Raw genomic sequence first — 17,564 nt, 5'->3', positions numbered from 1 at the left:
TACTATACTAGATTGAACGGTTTTGGGTTGGTGAATGGTGATCGGTGAATATACAATTTACCGGAACAATAAATGATAAAAAAACAAATTTGTTTTCTCTTAATTATAAACTAGCGGAGAGGGCCCTGCGATCAGCTCGATTTAAGTCAAAAACTTGCAAGCTGGAGTTCGGCTACTTTTGATTGCAGGTCTCTCAAACAGTTGAGGTTCCAAGCCGATGTCTCCCTTAATTGCTGATGTGTCAAACTGAGGTTTTCCTCACAGACGAGGTATCGACCTAAGGTCTCCCTTGGTTGACAAGGTGTCGAGCTAAGGTCTCCCTTAATTGTCGATGTGCTAAGTCGAGATCTCCCTTAGTGACCGAGGTGTCGAGCTGAGGTCTCTCTCAATGGTCGAGGTGTCATCTGGCTTGAGCTTGATTCGAATTAAAGACTTGAGCTTGAGCTAAGGAGTTCGAATTCGGCTTGGCTCGAACTCGCTTTTAATTACAAGTCCCCTGGCAGTTGAGATGCCGAGCTAAGGTCTCAATTAGTTGGAGAAAGAGTGGCATTCTTGTAATTTGAAAGAAAAAAGCAAGTGAGAGAGAGAGTTGATAGGAGAGAGTGGCATCTTATAATTTGAAAGAAAAAAAAAAACAAAAGAGAGAGAGTTGGTAGAGAGTGGTATCCTTGTAATTTCTATGAAAAAAAGGAAAAAAACTACTGTTAGATTCTAATTACCTCATCCTTAGGCTTTCTTACGTACACATTTCAGCTTAATATATTTACTAGCAGAGGGGGCCCTGCATTGCAAGGGCTCGTTCATAAACTATCAAGCTCAAGTTCACTTTTGAATTAGAGACTTGAGCTCGATTTCGAGCTCGACTACCTTTAATTGCAAGTCTCTCAAGTAATATAAAAATTTAAAAAATATAAATATCATATAATTACTTTATAGATATAGAGCCATCATCCAATATGCCCATATTATTTATTATAGCTTATTTTGGATTAAGGATCATTTTCGTTCCCTCTTTCCCTCCCTCTTCCCTTCCCTTCAACAAGATAAAACTTCTTAGTATATATTACTTAATTTCATTTATTATATGTTTTTTAAAAGACATAGTCCAATTTGGGTCATTAGGATAATTCAAATTCAATTACATATTCAAATATTTAACTTGATTTAAATTTGACTAATTCATTATTTTAGGTAATTAATAAAACATAGAATAAAATCCCCATAATAAATAGAAGGTCGCAGTTGAGTCCAGATTTGCTCCTCACAGCCTAGCACCTCAAAACATCCCCACAAAACGTGAGAATGCCAGGTGTTCCCAAGCCCATGTGAACTCTATACACGAGCAGAGGAGCCTAAGAGTCATTACTCGTTAGGCATCCATTTCCGTTAGCCCCTCCCCCACCCCTAAGCCTTATTTGGCACTTTCTAATTTTCTATTATATTCCCGCTTCAAAACCCCTGCCTCTCCTCTTTTCTCTCCAACAGGTAGCAACGAAAGAATGAAACCCTAGCGCCCTCCATCGGTTGCAGTGCTCTCCCCGGCAGCCAGTGATCTCACTGGCCATAATAGATTATGGCGACAGTACGAGGGCTTCCTCCATTGGGGTTTTTTATTTTTTTCACATGCAAGCTACGACACCGATGACCATTACCAAGTTTAGGATTTTTCCCATTTTATTTTTGTTTTCCTTTCAAACAATTTGAATTATTATGATTTTTACTTGGTTCATGAAGCCAAAACTTCTAGTTGGAGTGACTATAATCTCTCTTAGTATGAATGACTATTTTTGACGTTATGAACAATTAGTTTGCATATAGATTGTATTTTTTATTAGTTCATGTACTGCTAAGCTTTTGTTCATTTTCTTAGTGTTGCATAATTACTAGTTCATGAACAACTGCTATTGGGTTATCAACTTTCTCTTGGGTTTTTTCTATAGGTTTGATGACAAGTTGGAAGGGACTTAGTAGCAAAATCTTTTCTAATGTATAATTGTTATTCATGACTGGTGCATTAACCGCATACTTAATTGAGAGGCACAGTGTATGGTTAGGAGTTCTGTATCTCATGGTCGATAAGTTGTATTTCTTTCCCTTTAACTTCTTTAGATATTGAATCTCCTGGAAAAAAAAAATCATATGCAATAGAATAATCACGACCTTTAAGCTTAATCCTTTTAAGGGCATAGATTGTACAATTGGATGAGATGGCATTGTAAACCTCATTGCTTCCTCCACTCCCAATCTTTCCAAGCTCTTGGTAAATTCTTTTTACAAGTGCTAGATGCCCCCTTACCACTTACAATCTTCTTTGTTTTTTCTAATTTAGAGGACTCCTATTTCATATTTGAAGATGTGTTTTTGGTTGATGGATCATGTGATTGTATATCAAAAACCTGGTATGAAGACTTTACTATTTTATCATCCATATGGGAAGGTGCTCTTGCATGGTCAGCATTCCCATCAGCTAACCTTTCACGTTGCTTCAAATAATAGGCATGTTGTCATTTTGATAGTCCCTGATTAGTAAATCTTGTGGTCTCAAATGCAAAGGCAGTCGTTTTAGTTGAAACCACTGCTTGGTCTACTAACATATTACTACTGCACTTAAGCATAGAAGACAGTGGATACATGGAATCTCCTTGAGTACTATCTCAACAAGAACAAGAGTTGTAGGTTGTTGAATTCAGCATAGGTGCAGATGCTGAATGGACTAATGTTGTAGTTGAGCAATAAAGGAGAAATAAGCAAAATTGTTGGAGTCTCGTTTCATCGATGACCGTAGGGGGTTGTTGTCAGAATCTATTCTCATCGGTAAAATTGCCAGCCGTTGGAGAAAACATGACAACCGATGGAGGGCATTAGGGTTTCATTCTTACATTGTCGTAGAGAAAAGAAGAGAGGCAAGGGCTTTAAGCGGGAATACACATAAAACTAGAAAGTGACAAATAAGACTTGGGTGTGGAGGGGGAGAGGGGGACTAACGGAATGGAGGCCTAACCACCGTTAAGCTCCTCCACTCGTGTATAGAATTCACATTTTGCGAGGAACTTTTGAGGCGCTAGGCTGTGAGGAGCAGATCCGGGCTCGACGCGGTTGGCGCGTAGTCCCTGCATTTTAAGTGGGGGAAGGGCGGTAAAACGTTGAACTTTGTACAACGGGGGAAACAACCGTTCTGTTTTTTCTTCTTCTCAGGTCACGGCACGTAAGCGCGTAAGCGAGATGTTTTTGTCTCTCCGGTTTACGTCCCATCATTTTCTTTGTGATAATTCCATAATTCTCAGTCGGACCTTGTTTTCCTTGCGAAGAAATTGCTCCTTTACATCGCCATTGAAGGTAAACCCTAAAGCTGTTTCTTTCTTTAACAAATCAATCGATGGAGTCCAACAAGCTGGGCCGAATTCTAATAATCTATCAGTGAACTCTGTTGATAACACGTTCCCTTTTCCAGGTATCTTAAGTTTTCCAGTTTCTTCGTTCCATTTTTCTTAGTACATTAGAGCTCTTCGTGACTGCGAATACTTGGTTCATGTTCGTTTGGTTCGTCCTTTATTATCTGTGCATTGTTCAATCAATTATAAGCTAGGCAGTTCTTAGAGCTACGAACTTGTATCAAGCATTAATTTTGATTTTGTTAAAATTTTATTTTTCATCTGTATTGTGATTAAACCTAGTAATCTTTTATAAGATGGTTCAGGATTGGAGGATGCTTTGATTGGTTACATATCGGGCAAGAAGAAGGCCACTGAAGTTGCTCACTCGTAGGTATTTTGTACCAGACTCCTGAGTTCTCTATATTTACTGTTCATGTGGAAATGCTGTTAAGAAGTGCATTTTGTTAACACTGCAATTCCTGTATACTTATTTCTTGTTTACTTTATGGATTCTCACTCTATGTACTTCAATTGTTAATTTCTGCTATCTTCTAAATGTTCATGTGGAAGTCAGTTGAAATTTGAAAACGGATTTCACTGTAGATCTTTTATAATTTTTGTTAGAAATAATGAAAATGGCATATTGTCCTTGTGGCCAACCCACCTGGGGTCTAGCAATATGATACTTTTAGATAATCCTTATGCTCTAACGTTAAAGATATTACCAATTTGCTCAAGTACCTTAAAAATGAAAAAAAAATCCCACAATTTGTTTATTGGTGGAGCAAACAACTAATACCTGTTTCAAATTGTAAGTATCGGGATGTGTGTATACAATTGCTCACGTTGTTGAGATTTACCTTCTTGTCACTTCTAGTGTTTTTTTTTTCCTTAGAATTTATTTCAGAAACTTTGGTATGTTTCTCTCACTTTGTATTTCCATGATTCACTAGGATATGGAAACATTTTGTTCAAAAAGGGGACACAGTAGTGGATGCTACCTGTGGCAATGGTTATGATACCTTGGCAATGCTTAAGTTAGTTGCTGATGATTCAGGAAATGGCTGTGTTTATGGAATGGACATTCAGACTGTTGCTCTAGAGAATACTTCCTTGCTTTTGGATAGATTAGTCCATCCAAATGAGGTAAAAGCATTCACCAAGTCCCTTTTGTTCATTTGTATGGGATCTGAAACATGAGATTATTATTTCAACTTAACATGATAAGGCAGTATGAGCATTATTAATTCCTTTCTAGAATCTACTGTTCCATACTCATAGCTTCTTATTCTTTGACTGCCTGAACATGTATGCAAAATATACTCATAGTTTCTTTTGCATACATGTTTTCCAGTTTTTTTTTTTTTTCAATCCATTTTTCTTAGTACATTAGGGCTCTGCAAGACTGCAATTACTTGGTTTATGTTTGTTTCGTTTGTCCATTATTATTTGTGCATTTTTCAATGAATTATAAGCTAGGTAGTTCTTAGGGCTATGAACTTGTGTCAAGCATTAGTTTTGATTTTGACAATGAACTCAGTTGCTGTATTTTAAGTGAGGGAAAGGCGGTAAAGCCTTGAACTTCATTCACTTTGTATTATTTGAATTTTGAGCATTATTTTGCATAAATGTTCAGGCAGCCAAAGAATAAGAAGCTATGGGTATGGAACAGTAGATTCTAGAAAGCAATTAATAATGCTCATTCTGACTCATCATGTGAAGTTGAAATAGTACCCATGTTTCAGATCCCATAGAAATGGTTTCCATATCAAACCTGAATTGTTTTGACCAGAATGTGGGAAATGCAGAAGTGCTTCTGTCTGGATATTGGCATGTGCAACCCCTCCTAACCTATCGGTCCTTATGCATACAACATTATTAAAATTGTGCAATGCAGTGTATAGAATCCCAAATGAACTTGAATCATGTTTTTTCCATTATGAATCATGTAACTCATGCAATTCAATGTGATTCTTTTGTAACTTAATATGACTTCTAGAACTCAATTTTGGCACAGTTGTTTTTACTGTTTTTTTTCTTTATTCTGAAAATAACCAACCACATACAACCATAATTAGAATGCTGCTTTATCAATTTGGCAATATTTCTATCTCTAAGATGCTCAGATCTTAAAAAGGGGCAACTAGGGACTAGTGAGTAGTGAATAAACATGAGACTTTCATCTTCATTGTTAAGATGTGAAAGAACTTCTGAAACTAACAACCTTTGACCCTAGAAATACCCATTCCATATTTATTGTTCGCACTGGTGTTATATTTTGTTGCTTTTTCACAAATGGGCTTAGTATGTTCTGGTGTCTTGATATCATAATTGTATTTTATTCTTTTCATGGTAAAACATCATTATAAGTTCATATGAAATTTATCATTTTCAATTTTATCTGGTCATCATTGTTCTTTTTGATCTTGTCCTTTTGGCTGCAATAATAATTAGAGTTGGCTAATTGATTTTCAACCAATTCCTCATTCTTCCTTGGCATTATTTGCAGAGAATGCTTATTAAGCTATTTCCTGTCTGTCACAGTAGAATGGAGGATGTTATTCCGAAAGATACCTTTGTCAGGTACACTTTTACCTTAACTGTTTTCCTGGATAGTAAAAGTAAATGTTATTAAATGAAAAAAGAAGAATACAGGACAAGTAATAAGAAATCACCAAAGAAAGAACAAGAACAAAACTCTGAACTGTGCCTATACTAAAAAGCAAAGCCAACTCACTGCCACCAAATCGGCTTTGTGGCCCAACCAAATTTGGACCTCACCACAAATTGGCCACACTGTTACAATGTCTATTGACCCACACCCATGTGCCCATAACAAAATCAAAACCAATTGCAGCGGTTCCTCTACCTCATTTACCCCTGCCTCTCATGCTCTTTGATTTAACTCTGAAAGTGATAGAGGACAAGATCAAATACTTAGCAAGAACTGTGATGCCTTATTCACCTCAGCCGTCTCAACAATCAAGCTACCCCTATCTCTATTCAACTCCCTCATCTCCTCCACTTCTACTGGATCCCTATGGGAATCAAGAACAGACCCCCTTCTCTCCTCCTCATCAGCTGGTTGAAAATATCTGCTGTTTTCTCTTCCCCATCCACAATCACAGTCACTATCACCTTAATCCCACAAGTTTCCCTCTTGATATTACATCTAATGGTACATATGAACTAGTTCTGTGTGTTGTAATGGACGATTAGTTGTGTGAGCTTTTTATTTTATGTTATTGGTTATGTTAGTATTGTTGGGCCTTAAGTTATTGGGCCTGATTTGGTTCTTTTTGTTATTAGTCAAATGGTATCACTAGTCAGGGGTATAAGTGTACTTTCATGTAACATTATCATCTTAATATAAATATCACTATTGAGGCCGGGTTGAAATCATCAACCACCCATTATCTCTCTCTTATCTCCTTTTTTCTCTCTTCTCTCTGCTCTAAACTCCATTGCAGCTCTGCAAACATGGTATTAAAGCATTGAAGACTGGTTTCTGATTGATTTGACAAGCTGTTTATTTTTTTTTCATCTCCTCTTTCTTTCTTCCACTTCTTTTTTTTTATTGGTCAAGAACAGCTAGGTCTGATTGCAACTCACAAGGGACCTGTATCTTGGGTTTTCCTTTGGGTTTAAGGAAGGTAAGTTTCAGACCCTGTGTATGCAGTTATGCTCTACTAGACTTTATTCAAAGTCAGTAGCCATTCAGCTAATAGGGAGTCTAGGACAGGTCTAGAAGGAGAACTGATTAGATGGTCCTAGTTTAACCTTGGATTGAGGGTTTAAGGTGCTGCAGATTGCAGAAGAGTTTTTTAGGTGTCAGAGGAACTTGCTTACTTGGAGAAGTAAGAAGCAAAGTGTTGTTGTAAGATCAAGTGCAGAAGCTGAGTGTAGGGTAATGGCCCATGGTGTTGCAAAATTGTTGTGGCTCAAGACTCTACTTAGTACTCACCAAATTGGCGATAAGGATTGCTAGTCCTTTCAAGCTGTGTACCATGACCACAAGATTGCAATAAATATTGCTAATAATCCAATACAGCATGACAAAACCAAACATATTGAGGTTGACAAGCATTTTGTGAGAGAGAATTGTCTTAGGTAAACTTTTTTTTTGAAGAGTAATGAATACAAATTTTATTAAAATTAAAAGCAGGTATAATCTGTTCAGGTGTCAAGATGACCCCACTACAAACATACACCAAAAGCATCAGTCCAGACTGAAAATGATTCACATTACAAACTGATATAGGATGACTCCTAGAACACTCCCCTACTTTCCTAAAGACCCTTGGGTCGCACAAGATGACCAAACCTCCTGTCAACCCCACCTCATTCAACTCCACCCACCCCCCACCATCCCTCCCCCAGATCTCATTCATTCGAAACACATCAAAAGATTCCACCTTCGTTCTTGCAAGAGAACTACATCAGGCTTCTGCTTTCTTATGAGATTGCTCACCAGAAACCTTTGATTTCTCTCCCTTAAAACCCATAACGTCCAACTTAAGAGCTTCGTCCTCTCCCCTTCTCTTGTCTTGGCTACACATCAATAGTGCCCCTCACTCTACAGTTGCAGCTTGGTCCTCCTCCCCCCCTCTTTGTTCCAACTTGCTTTCTTCTCTCTTTTTGGCTCTCCCTTCTTGTTTTGTTTTTGATTTTTTTTCTTCAAATTGTTCGAAAGCAATTTTGGCAAAATCCTCTCCTCCCCAAAAGAATAGCCTGAGAGATTTTCCCAATGTAACTTCTCTATCGACTATCCTATTCAGGTCCAACTTCCTTTTTACAATTATCTCATTGCTTCCTTTCTCAGTCGCCCCTTCTGCTTTCTTTTCACTACTCACCTTTCTTGTCCCTCCTATTGAGTTCCCCACCCCTGCTGATAGTTCCTGCTCCTCCTCTATCTCCTGGCCTAACCCCGAAAACCTCCTTCTATTATACACCTTGTTCTACGTTCTGGTTTCCTTTGTCTCCCCCTATTGCTTCCTTCTTCTCCTCACTTCCTCTTCTTTCACCAGCCCCAGTCTTCTTCCTTTCGATTGCACCTTCTTCTTCACTCGACTCGATAAGAGTAGAGGAAGGGGAGGCAATGGAGCTTACCTCTCTCGGTTTGTCTGCTGTTGTGAAGACTTTAGACTAGGTTGTTATCTCTATTTGTTTTGCTGATACTTCTCCTCTGTTCGTCGTTGCAGCCTCGACTCTAGAGAGAACATAAACTCTGTCTTGGCTTCCGTCTGGATGTAATGAGTGCAACACTTGCTCCGATTAGCTCGCATTCAGCTTTTTTGGGTCGTTGTGGCTCTCCTCGAGTTGAAACCTCCTCCCTTGGAATCTCTGGTTCTGTGAGTTGCGTAGAGGCCCTGAGCTCTTTTTTCTTCCTCCTCCCTTCTCTTACCTCTCTTGTCACTTTTCCATCCTTCCCATACTTTGTTATTACCCAAACCCACTCATCCCTCCCTAATTTTCTTAGTAGACAAGTTTGGACAACCTGTTTTGATATAAAAACTATAAAAGAAAGAAGAAAAGAAAGAAAAGAAAAGGTTTCAACTGAGAAAGAGAGAGAAGAGAGATAGAAGAAAATGGGAGAAGCTCAGAATTTGGTTTGGTTGCCCATTTCATTAGATTATATACTCATAAATAAAAGAGAGTACAAAGACAAGTATGCCCTTAGTAAGTCGGCTACTTGTAAGAACTTAAAAACACTCTTAACTTAAAACATAAACGTGGGCCTAAGGCCCAATAACTCTTTAACTATGCTATGTAAATATAAAACATGTTATATCAGCCCAAAACTCAACACTCCCCCTCAAGTTGGGAATAAATATCACACATTCCCAACTTGTGTAGATCATGCTCCAGCTTGTTTCTTGCAATTCCTTTTGTAAGAACATTAGTAAGCTTCAAGTCAGATGCAACATATGGCAAGCAAACTTCTCCGGATGTTGCCATTTCCCTTATAAAGTGTCTATCTACTTATATATGCTTCGTCCTATCATGCTGAACTGGGTTGTGGGCAATGTTAATTGCTGCTTGATTGTCACAATATAGCATCATAGTTTCTTCAGCCTCAACTCCAATCTCCTCTAACAAGGAACGGATCCAGAGGAGCTTTGAAACATCATGTGCCATGGCTTTGTATTCAACTTTTGCACTTGACCTTGCCACAACTGTCTGTTTCTTACTCTTCCATGAAACTAAATTACTTCCAACAAGAGTACAAACTTTTGATGTAGATCTCCTGTCATCTAACTGAAAGAATGGTGGGATTCATCGTATGGACGCCAAAGATTGCGGAATAGGGTAGGGTGAATTTCAAAAATTTTCCACTTTCTGCCAACTAGGAATCATATTCCCTGATTTTAGAATCAAAATTCAAGGGTCCTACTTGAACCATAACCGAACCAGATCTGAACCAAAAGACAAGGGAGGGATTATACCTGATCCAGAGAAATGATATCTCCCAAAGTTGGTGTTTACGCCCAGAGAAGACACCAAGATCCGCTCCTGCTGAAGATGACACAACAACTGTGGAACGGAACCAGCAGAGTGTGTCCTACACACCGAATTCTTCAGAAGAATCCTCTGGAAACAATGAGCACTGAACTCGATCAGTTTTTCAGCAAAAACTGATATCAAGAATTGATTTCTTGATTCCCTTCTCAGTGAAGATCGAACTATGCAGCAGGTGGTGGCGGCTGGAGGAGTTCCCTAATGCTGAATTGGTGTAGAAGCAGTTTTCAACTTAGAGAGAATGAGATCCCATCTCTGTTTTTCAGAATAATAATCCTAAAAACCCTAGGTTCGAATTCTAATAATTCTTGATTGGGTTTCCTCCTTTCTTGTTAATTAAGAATCCCTTAACCCTATTAGGAGTTATCCCAATCCAAATTTGTATTTGGATGGGGATAATCTTAATCCTATCTGTAGATTAGGTTAGCCCACTCCTGATCTTATCAAGAGGTTAAATCATATTTGAATCTGGTCTCTAAGAGTGGATAGGGTTAAAACCCCATCCTATCAGCTAACCCTACTCTTAGATCCTCCCCATAGGTGGGTGATCATATCAGCCCAGTTCGAAATGGGCTTTTGGCCCATTAAGTAATCAGTGCTCAATTAGTTTTCAATTTGCTGCCCAGTTGGGCTTCTTTGTATGGCGTGGGACCCAAGCATTGATCTACACACCAGCCACATGGGTTCGCCCAACCTTTATTACAAGGCCTAGCCGAATTCACTGGAAAGCCCAATGAACCCTTGAGCCCATCATATGGACCCTATGGGCCCAACACATGCACTAAGTGGTCCCTGGGCCAAGCCATCTTATAAAAACCCAGGGACTGTGGGCAGGTGCAAGATTAGCCCATCAGGTATTATCCCAAATGGCCTTACACTTAACCTCTCAACCCTTAATGATCAAGCACTACCCGACAAGAGAGGACCTCTCCTTCGGCTGCAAGGAACAGTGCTGCACTCTCTACTTACATGGATCCCGAGAATTAAAATCATTTGCAAACATTTTGAAACCATACTTAAATATATATCATATATATAAATTTTGTAAAACAAAATTCCAACGATTGAAATCAACTGCCGGCAGTTTGGTTTCCATCAGAGAGTGCCTTCCCGATCATTACCTTTGTCCGACAAAGGGGCTGATCCCGTCACTATGATCACCCACTCAGATAAATTCTCAGACTGTCCCAACATACCCAGGTTTTGACCCCCGTTAAGGATCTCACTGATTGGCATATCAAAGACAACCTAATCCGACACCTAGTGCAGTACCATAATCGGGTCTAGGGGTCGGGTGTAACTTTCCAGTTTTGCCCATCAATCTCCAAGGTCCAAGGCAATACTGAAAATCTGGTCCGGTTCAAGGGTTCAATTAATCCTACACTACATGTGCCTTGGGTCTCACCCTGGCGGCTGAGACAAGCTACCCCAACAGTTGGTAGCACACCAGTGTCAGCCTTAGCAGGATAATTTTCCCCAGATTTATCCAACGGCTGTGAACATTCAAAACCAACACAAGCCTCATTAAGTGTCCAATTTTAGGGTCTTACACAGAAGCATACCACTCAACATGAATCAAACATGTATTTCATTTATTTACATTAAATATCAAAAGTACATCAGAATTGATTGAAGCTAAGGGCATACAAAAACTGTCCAACACTAACATCCTGCCCAATCAACATCTATGTAAGCCTCTAACTTCAATTGTCCATGGTCAACAAACAATATGCCTATACCTGGGTGTCTCTTTAAATAGGAAAGTATTCTGTAAATAGTCTCCTTATGCTGAACTCATGGGGCATGCATGTATTGATTCACCATTCACTGCAGAAGAGATGTCTGGTCGTGTCATACATAAGTATAGAAACCGCCCCATTAACCTCTGATTATCTTCCGACATCCTTCACTAGTTCACCCTCTGAAGCATTTATCCTGTGGTTTTGATTAATAGGTGTATCAACTGCCTTTGCCCCAAGTTTTCTTGTCTTCTTTAGTAGATCTAAAGTATACTTCCTCTGTAATATGAAGATCCCATGCTTCAGCTCCCCAAGATCCTTAATTTCAAACTCTTTGTGAAGATTCTTCTTCAGGGTATCAATCTCACTCAAATAATTTTCTGTGACTACAATATCATCCACATACACTATCAAAATTGACACTAGTGACCCCCTCTTCACAAAATGAGTATGATCAAATTGAGTTTGAGTATAGTCAAATACAACCAATGCACTTCTAAACCTATCAAACCAAGCTCTAGGTGATTGCTTTAAACCATATAGAGACTTCTTCAACCTGAATACTTTTCATTTTTCCACATTATTGTAGAAGCCAGCTGGAAGGTCCATATACACCTCCTTCAAGTCCCCATTGAGAAAGGCATTCTTCACATCATGTTGGAAGAGTGACCAAGAATATACCCTTTTGCAATTGGTGCAAAAGTTTCCAAGTAATCTATGCCATAAGTCTGAGTATACCCTTGTGCAACCAGCCTCTCCTTGTACTTTTCTATACTCCCATCAACCTTATACTTCATTGTATAAACTCATCTGCATCCAACTATTTCCTTGCCATCAAGTAAATCCACAATCTCTCATGTCTGATTTTTAATCAATGCTTTCATTTCCTCCTGTATAGCGGTCTTCCAATCAGGTTTGGAGAGAGCCTCACTGACACTCCTGGGTATAGACATTGAGTCAAGGAAGGAAAGGAAGGCCCGATAGGAAGGGGATAATCCACTGTAGGAAAGATAGTGTGAGATGCAATGAACAGTACACTTCCTTTTCTCTTTTATGAGGGCAATAGGGAGATCAAGGCCATTTGCAATGGTGTTAGGAGCAGGGGTAGTAGTATCAATAGGAACGAAACCCTTAGGGGGAACATGAGGCATACTTGGGTCTGTGTCAATCGAACTTGGAATCTTCGATGAATTGATAGGGAGTGACATGGGTTCCTCTACTGTGGAATCTGAAGGGATGGGAGATCCATTCTATGGATGGCCGAACCATGAAGGGGTGACTGGGCGAAATTTTAAAAATTTCTTTCTCCCATCTGGGAATCCTATTCCTTGATTTAGAAAAATTGCAATTTTCAAGGTTCGTTCTTGAAACAAACCGGACCAAATCTAAAACCAAGATTAGGGAGAGGAATACCTGATACAGAATCCACGCAAAAAGCTCGTCCCAACGTAGATGTTCACGCCCAAAGAGGGTACCAAATCCTTCCTCCACTGAAGATGACACAACTTAGGGTGAGGCAGGACCAACAAGGAGATTCTTCAACAAGAATCAAGCAGGGATGTAAGCACACCTTCAAGATTGACTCTTCCAGCAAAAATCAATATCAAGATCCAATCTTGATTACTCCAAGAACTGGAGATCGAACAGGGTAGGGCGACAAGAGCAAAGGGGGCGAGAACTGAATGCAGAAAATTGTGAAACTGTGTAACCTTTTTCCAGTTCACCTTCCTCCTTTTATATAATCCTTAAAGAGTTAACCTCCTAATCTGATTAGGAGTTTCTTGATCCAAATCTTTATTTGGAAATAGACTCTTTAAGTGATAAGGCTTATCCCTTATCTTATTTGCAGATTAGGATCAGTTTCTCCTAATCCAATTAGAAGTTTCCTAATCCAAATCTTTATTTGGATCTGGACTCTTTAAGTGGATAAGAGTTATCCTCTTATCCTTATCTGTTGATCCATACCCAGATTCACCCTTATTTAATTAATCCAATTAACCCAGTTCGAAATGGGCTTTAGGCTCATTAAGCTTTCAAGCTTTAATGTTGACTAGTTTGATTCTCTTTGTATGGCGTGGGACCGTATCATTGATCTCCATATAAGCCACATGGGTTCAGCCTAGCCTTTGTTACAAGGCTTGGCCGAATTCACTACTGAATACAATGAACCCCTGAGTTCATCAGCATGGGCTCTTAATGGGCCCAACATTTACACCAACTGGTCATTGGGCCTAGCCATCTTATGAAGGTCCAATGACTGTGGGTAGACGTGAGATTAACCCATCAGGTTTATTATCCCTAAATGGTCTTACACTTAACTTCTCAGCCCTTAATGATCGTACACTACCCGACAAGAGAGGACCTCTCCATCGGCTGCAAGGTAAAGTGTTGCACTCCCTACTCACATGGATTCCGGGAATTAAAACATTTTGTGAAACCATAATATATATGTATATCTCTATATAAATATATTTTGCAAAACAAATCTCAACAAGTTTGAAATCAATTGCCGGCAGTTTAGGTTTCCATAAGAGCATTTCCCGATCATTCACTTTGTCTGACAAATGGGCTGATCTTGTCACTATGATCACCCACTTGGGTGAATTCTCGGATTGCCCCAACATACCCAGGTTTTGACCCCCTCTAAGGATCTCATTGATTGGCATATCAAAGACAGCTCAATCTAACACCTAGTGTAGTACCATAATCGAGTCTAGGGGTTAGGTATAATTTTTCAGTTTTGCCCATCTATCTCCAAGGTACAGGGCATAACTGGAAAATGGTTCGGTTCAAGGTTTCAAATAAATCCACACTACATATGCTTTAGGTCTCACCCTGGCAGCTGAGACAAGCCACCCAACCGGCTTGGCAGCATATTAATGTCAGCCTTGGCAGGATAAACCTCTCCAGGTCTATTCAACAACTGTGAAGATTCTAAACTAACACGAGTCTCATAAGTATCTAGTTTAAGGGCATTACACAGAAACACACTATAATAACATGAATCAATTATGCTCTTTATTCATTTACGATAAATGTCAAAAGTACATCAATCTGATTGGAGCTAAGGGCATACACTGTCTAACAGAATCAACCTCCCTGTGCTGTCGTAGGCACTATCGTGTAAAACACTAAGAGAGAGGATACAATGGAGGTGGCAAAGTGGGTGAGATAGGTACCTCAGACACTAGAGTAGACAAAGGAGTTGGAATAGGAAGTGGTATAGATTGTTCACTTCTTTCTCCAAAACACTCCCCTTGAGAAGAATCGCCGAGAAAAAAGGTGTGGACCCAAAAAAGGTGATATTCATAGTAACATACCAACTCCCGGAGATTGGATCATAACAACAATATCCCTTCTGATTTCCTGCATACCCAAGGAAGACACACTTCTTCGCCTTAGGATCCAACTTTGAGTGGTGAGGACCAAGAACATGGATAAAACATAAACTTTCAAACACCCTTAGAGGAATATGAAATGTTTCCCCCTCAGGAAAAAGAAGGCTGAACGGAGTGCTATATCCAAGAACACGAGAAGGCACTCGGTTAATCAAGAATATTGTTGTAAGAACTGCATCACCCCAAAAATGAATTGGAATTGTAGAGGTCAACATCATGCTTCTTATTACTTCCACAATATGTCTGTTCTTTCTTTCTGTTACACCATTTTGTTGTGGAGTGTATGTACAACTGCTTTGATGGATAACTCCATGTTTCAGTAGGTATGATGCTAGTTTTTTTTTTAAAGTATTCCCTAGCATTGTCTGATCTAAACATTTTCACTCATACTTCAAACTGTGTTAACACCATTTGATGGAATTGTTGAACCAAAGACTATCATCATCGGATCTCATCAAATATATCCAAGACTACCGAGAATAATCATCCACAAACAGAAGAAAATACCAATAACTACCCATAAAAGGAACATGGTATGGCCCCCACACATCAGTATGAACAATATCAAAAATAGAAGAATGCCTTTTATTACTTGCTTTAAAGGAATGTCTACAATGCTTTCCAAGTTGACAACCCTCACACTCTAAACAGAACAAACTATAAGACTTAAACAATTTTGGAAACAGGAAACGCAAAGAAGCAAATTTTAATCGATTATGCCACAACATAATTTGATCCACTAACTTTGACCCAATACTCCTGCTGACATGATGACTCTAATGATTGGGAAGCGCATCAAGAAGATAGATTCCATTCACGCCACGACCACTTCCAATTGTCCTCTTTGATTCTAGGTCCTGTAAAATATAATGACCAGGGGAAAAAATCACAAAACAATTCAAATTCTTTGTTAAGCTACTAACAGATAAAAGATTAGTACTTAGTCTAAGAACATGAAGGACAAAAGGTAGGATAATGGTATCTGTTATCCTGACAGATCATTTCCCAGCAATGGGAACATGTGATCCATTAGTTGTGGAAACTTTATCTCTACTAGAGCAGAGGTGGTATGAGGTGAAAATGATGGTCATATGTTCTAAGGTTCCTGAGCCTGTAAACCAGGGAGGTCTCCCCTTACTTGTAATGGATACATAATTTGCAGTAGCATGTGAACTACTTGTGTGTAAATGAGGTAGAATGACTACCTCCTAATCTACCTACACCTTGCTGTCCACCTGATAATGAGTTGGAACGGGCTGTATCCTTTTGACTTAAAAATTGCCCATATCTCTCTAATTCAGCCTTCACTGCAGCTACTGCAATAGGCTTATCTCCCTGCCTATTAGCTTTCACCTGGTTTCTCAATTGATAGGCTCTATTAACATTCTCATTCTGTGAATAGGTTTCTGCTACTCTATCCCAAATCTCCTTAGTTGTGTTAGCCCATAAAAAGCTCTTACTTATATGGGGCAACATGGAATTACACAGTTGAGTCACCACCATGTAGTTCTCCTGTATCCATCGGGAATGGTTAGTTTTAGGTTTCTTTTCTTCATCGGTGAAATACCCCAATTTCCCACGAGCACCAATGGCCATCTTTGCAGATTGTGACCATTCTAAGTAATTTGTACCATCCAACTTGATTGTAGTGATGGTTCCGACCCCGAAGAGGTCTCCAATACCTTCTCCCTTGGATCCCATTTCTCTTTAAATTTGTTTTCAATCCACAACCCTCCATAACTTCAAGAATAGATTAGAAAATCAAATTGAGATGAAAAGAAAGGTATTTATCTCCTTTAGAAACCTCAAACACCCTCTTGGAACCCTAGAAACCCTTTCCTCTAAAGATTCCTTTTTTCGTAGGAGTAGGAGAAGAAAGAGAAGAGGCTGTCGCTCCCAGTGTTTTAAAAGCGCAAGGTGCAGGGGTCAATTTGCGCTTGAGGCGCAAGGCACAAGGCGAGGCGCGCACCTTTTTGAAGCAATGTGTAAAAATACAAAACAAAATGCTAAAAAATAAAAAAATGTCAAAAAATATTAAACATAATATTAACAAAAAATATAAACCTAAATTTTAAAATAAATGTTTTATTTAAAAAACCTATTATCTAAAATTAAAATACATAAACATAAGATGTAAAGCATATTAAAATGAGAATTTAAAAATAAAATCAAACATATAAAACATTTTCAAGCTTGTAAAACCTCTAATCTCTTTTTTTCACTCAATCGCATTAGTTTTAATAGCTAATGTAATGTAAAACAAACATATTACATTCTTGATTCTACGAGCCGCCTTTGCGCCTCGCCTGTGCGCCTAGGTGCACCTTTTAAATCATTGGTCGCTCCCTCTAAAGATCTCCAAAAAGGCTGGGGCTTGAACCGCCCCCTTCATAAAACCTCAAGGAATCCTAGAAAACTAGAGCGCCATTTCCTAGGTCAAAATTGAAGAGTCTTACTAAAACAGGACTCTCCCCCTTTCTTCAGTTCTTCTTGATTTCGGTGTAAAACCCTAAACCAGTTGCAAGGGATTGCAA

At 39.0% G+C, this 17,564-nt stretch overlaps 1 protein-coding gene across 4 annotated transcripts in view; it reads left to right on the top strand.

Annotated features, from left to right (window-relative positions):
• The first annotated feature begins 2,735 nt into the window (after positions 1–2,735).
• Positions 2,736–17,564, top strand: part of LOC104589231 (S-adenosyl-L-methionine-dependent methyltransferases superfamily protein) — a 58,116-nt gene continuing 43,287 nt past the window's right edge. For 2 of the 4 annotated variants that reach the window (XM_088901919.1, XM_010247479.3), the window contains exons 1-4: positions 2,736–3,451; positions 3,689–3,761; positions 4,328–4,520; positions 5,884–5,957. In XM_088901919.1, the coding sequence (XP_088758045.1) occupies positions 3,223–3,451; positions 3,689–3,761; positions 4,328–4,520; positions 5,884–5,957 (569 nt within the window). In that variant the 5' untranslated portion in view covers positions 2,736–3,222. The remainder of the gene's footprint in view (positions 3,452–3,688; positions 3,762–4,327; positions 4,521–5,883; positions 5,958–17,564) is intronic. The other 2 variants (XM_010247477.3, XM_010247476.3) reach the window with 2 other exon arrangements.

Source organism: Nelumbo nucifera, chromosome 3 (genome assembly GCF_055504915.1).
Source record: "Nelumbo nucifera cultivar China Antique chromosome 3, China Antique-T2T, whole genome shotgun sequence".
Classification (NCBI taxonomy): Eukaryota; Viridiplantae; Streptophyta; class Magnoliopsida; order Proteales; family Nelumbonaceae; genus Nelumbo; species Nelumbo nucifera.
The sequence above is the reverse complement of the archived record's forward strand: the minus strand, read 5'-3'. Positions and strand labels throughout refer to the sequence as shown.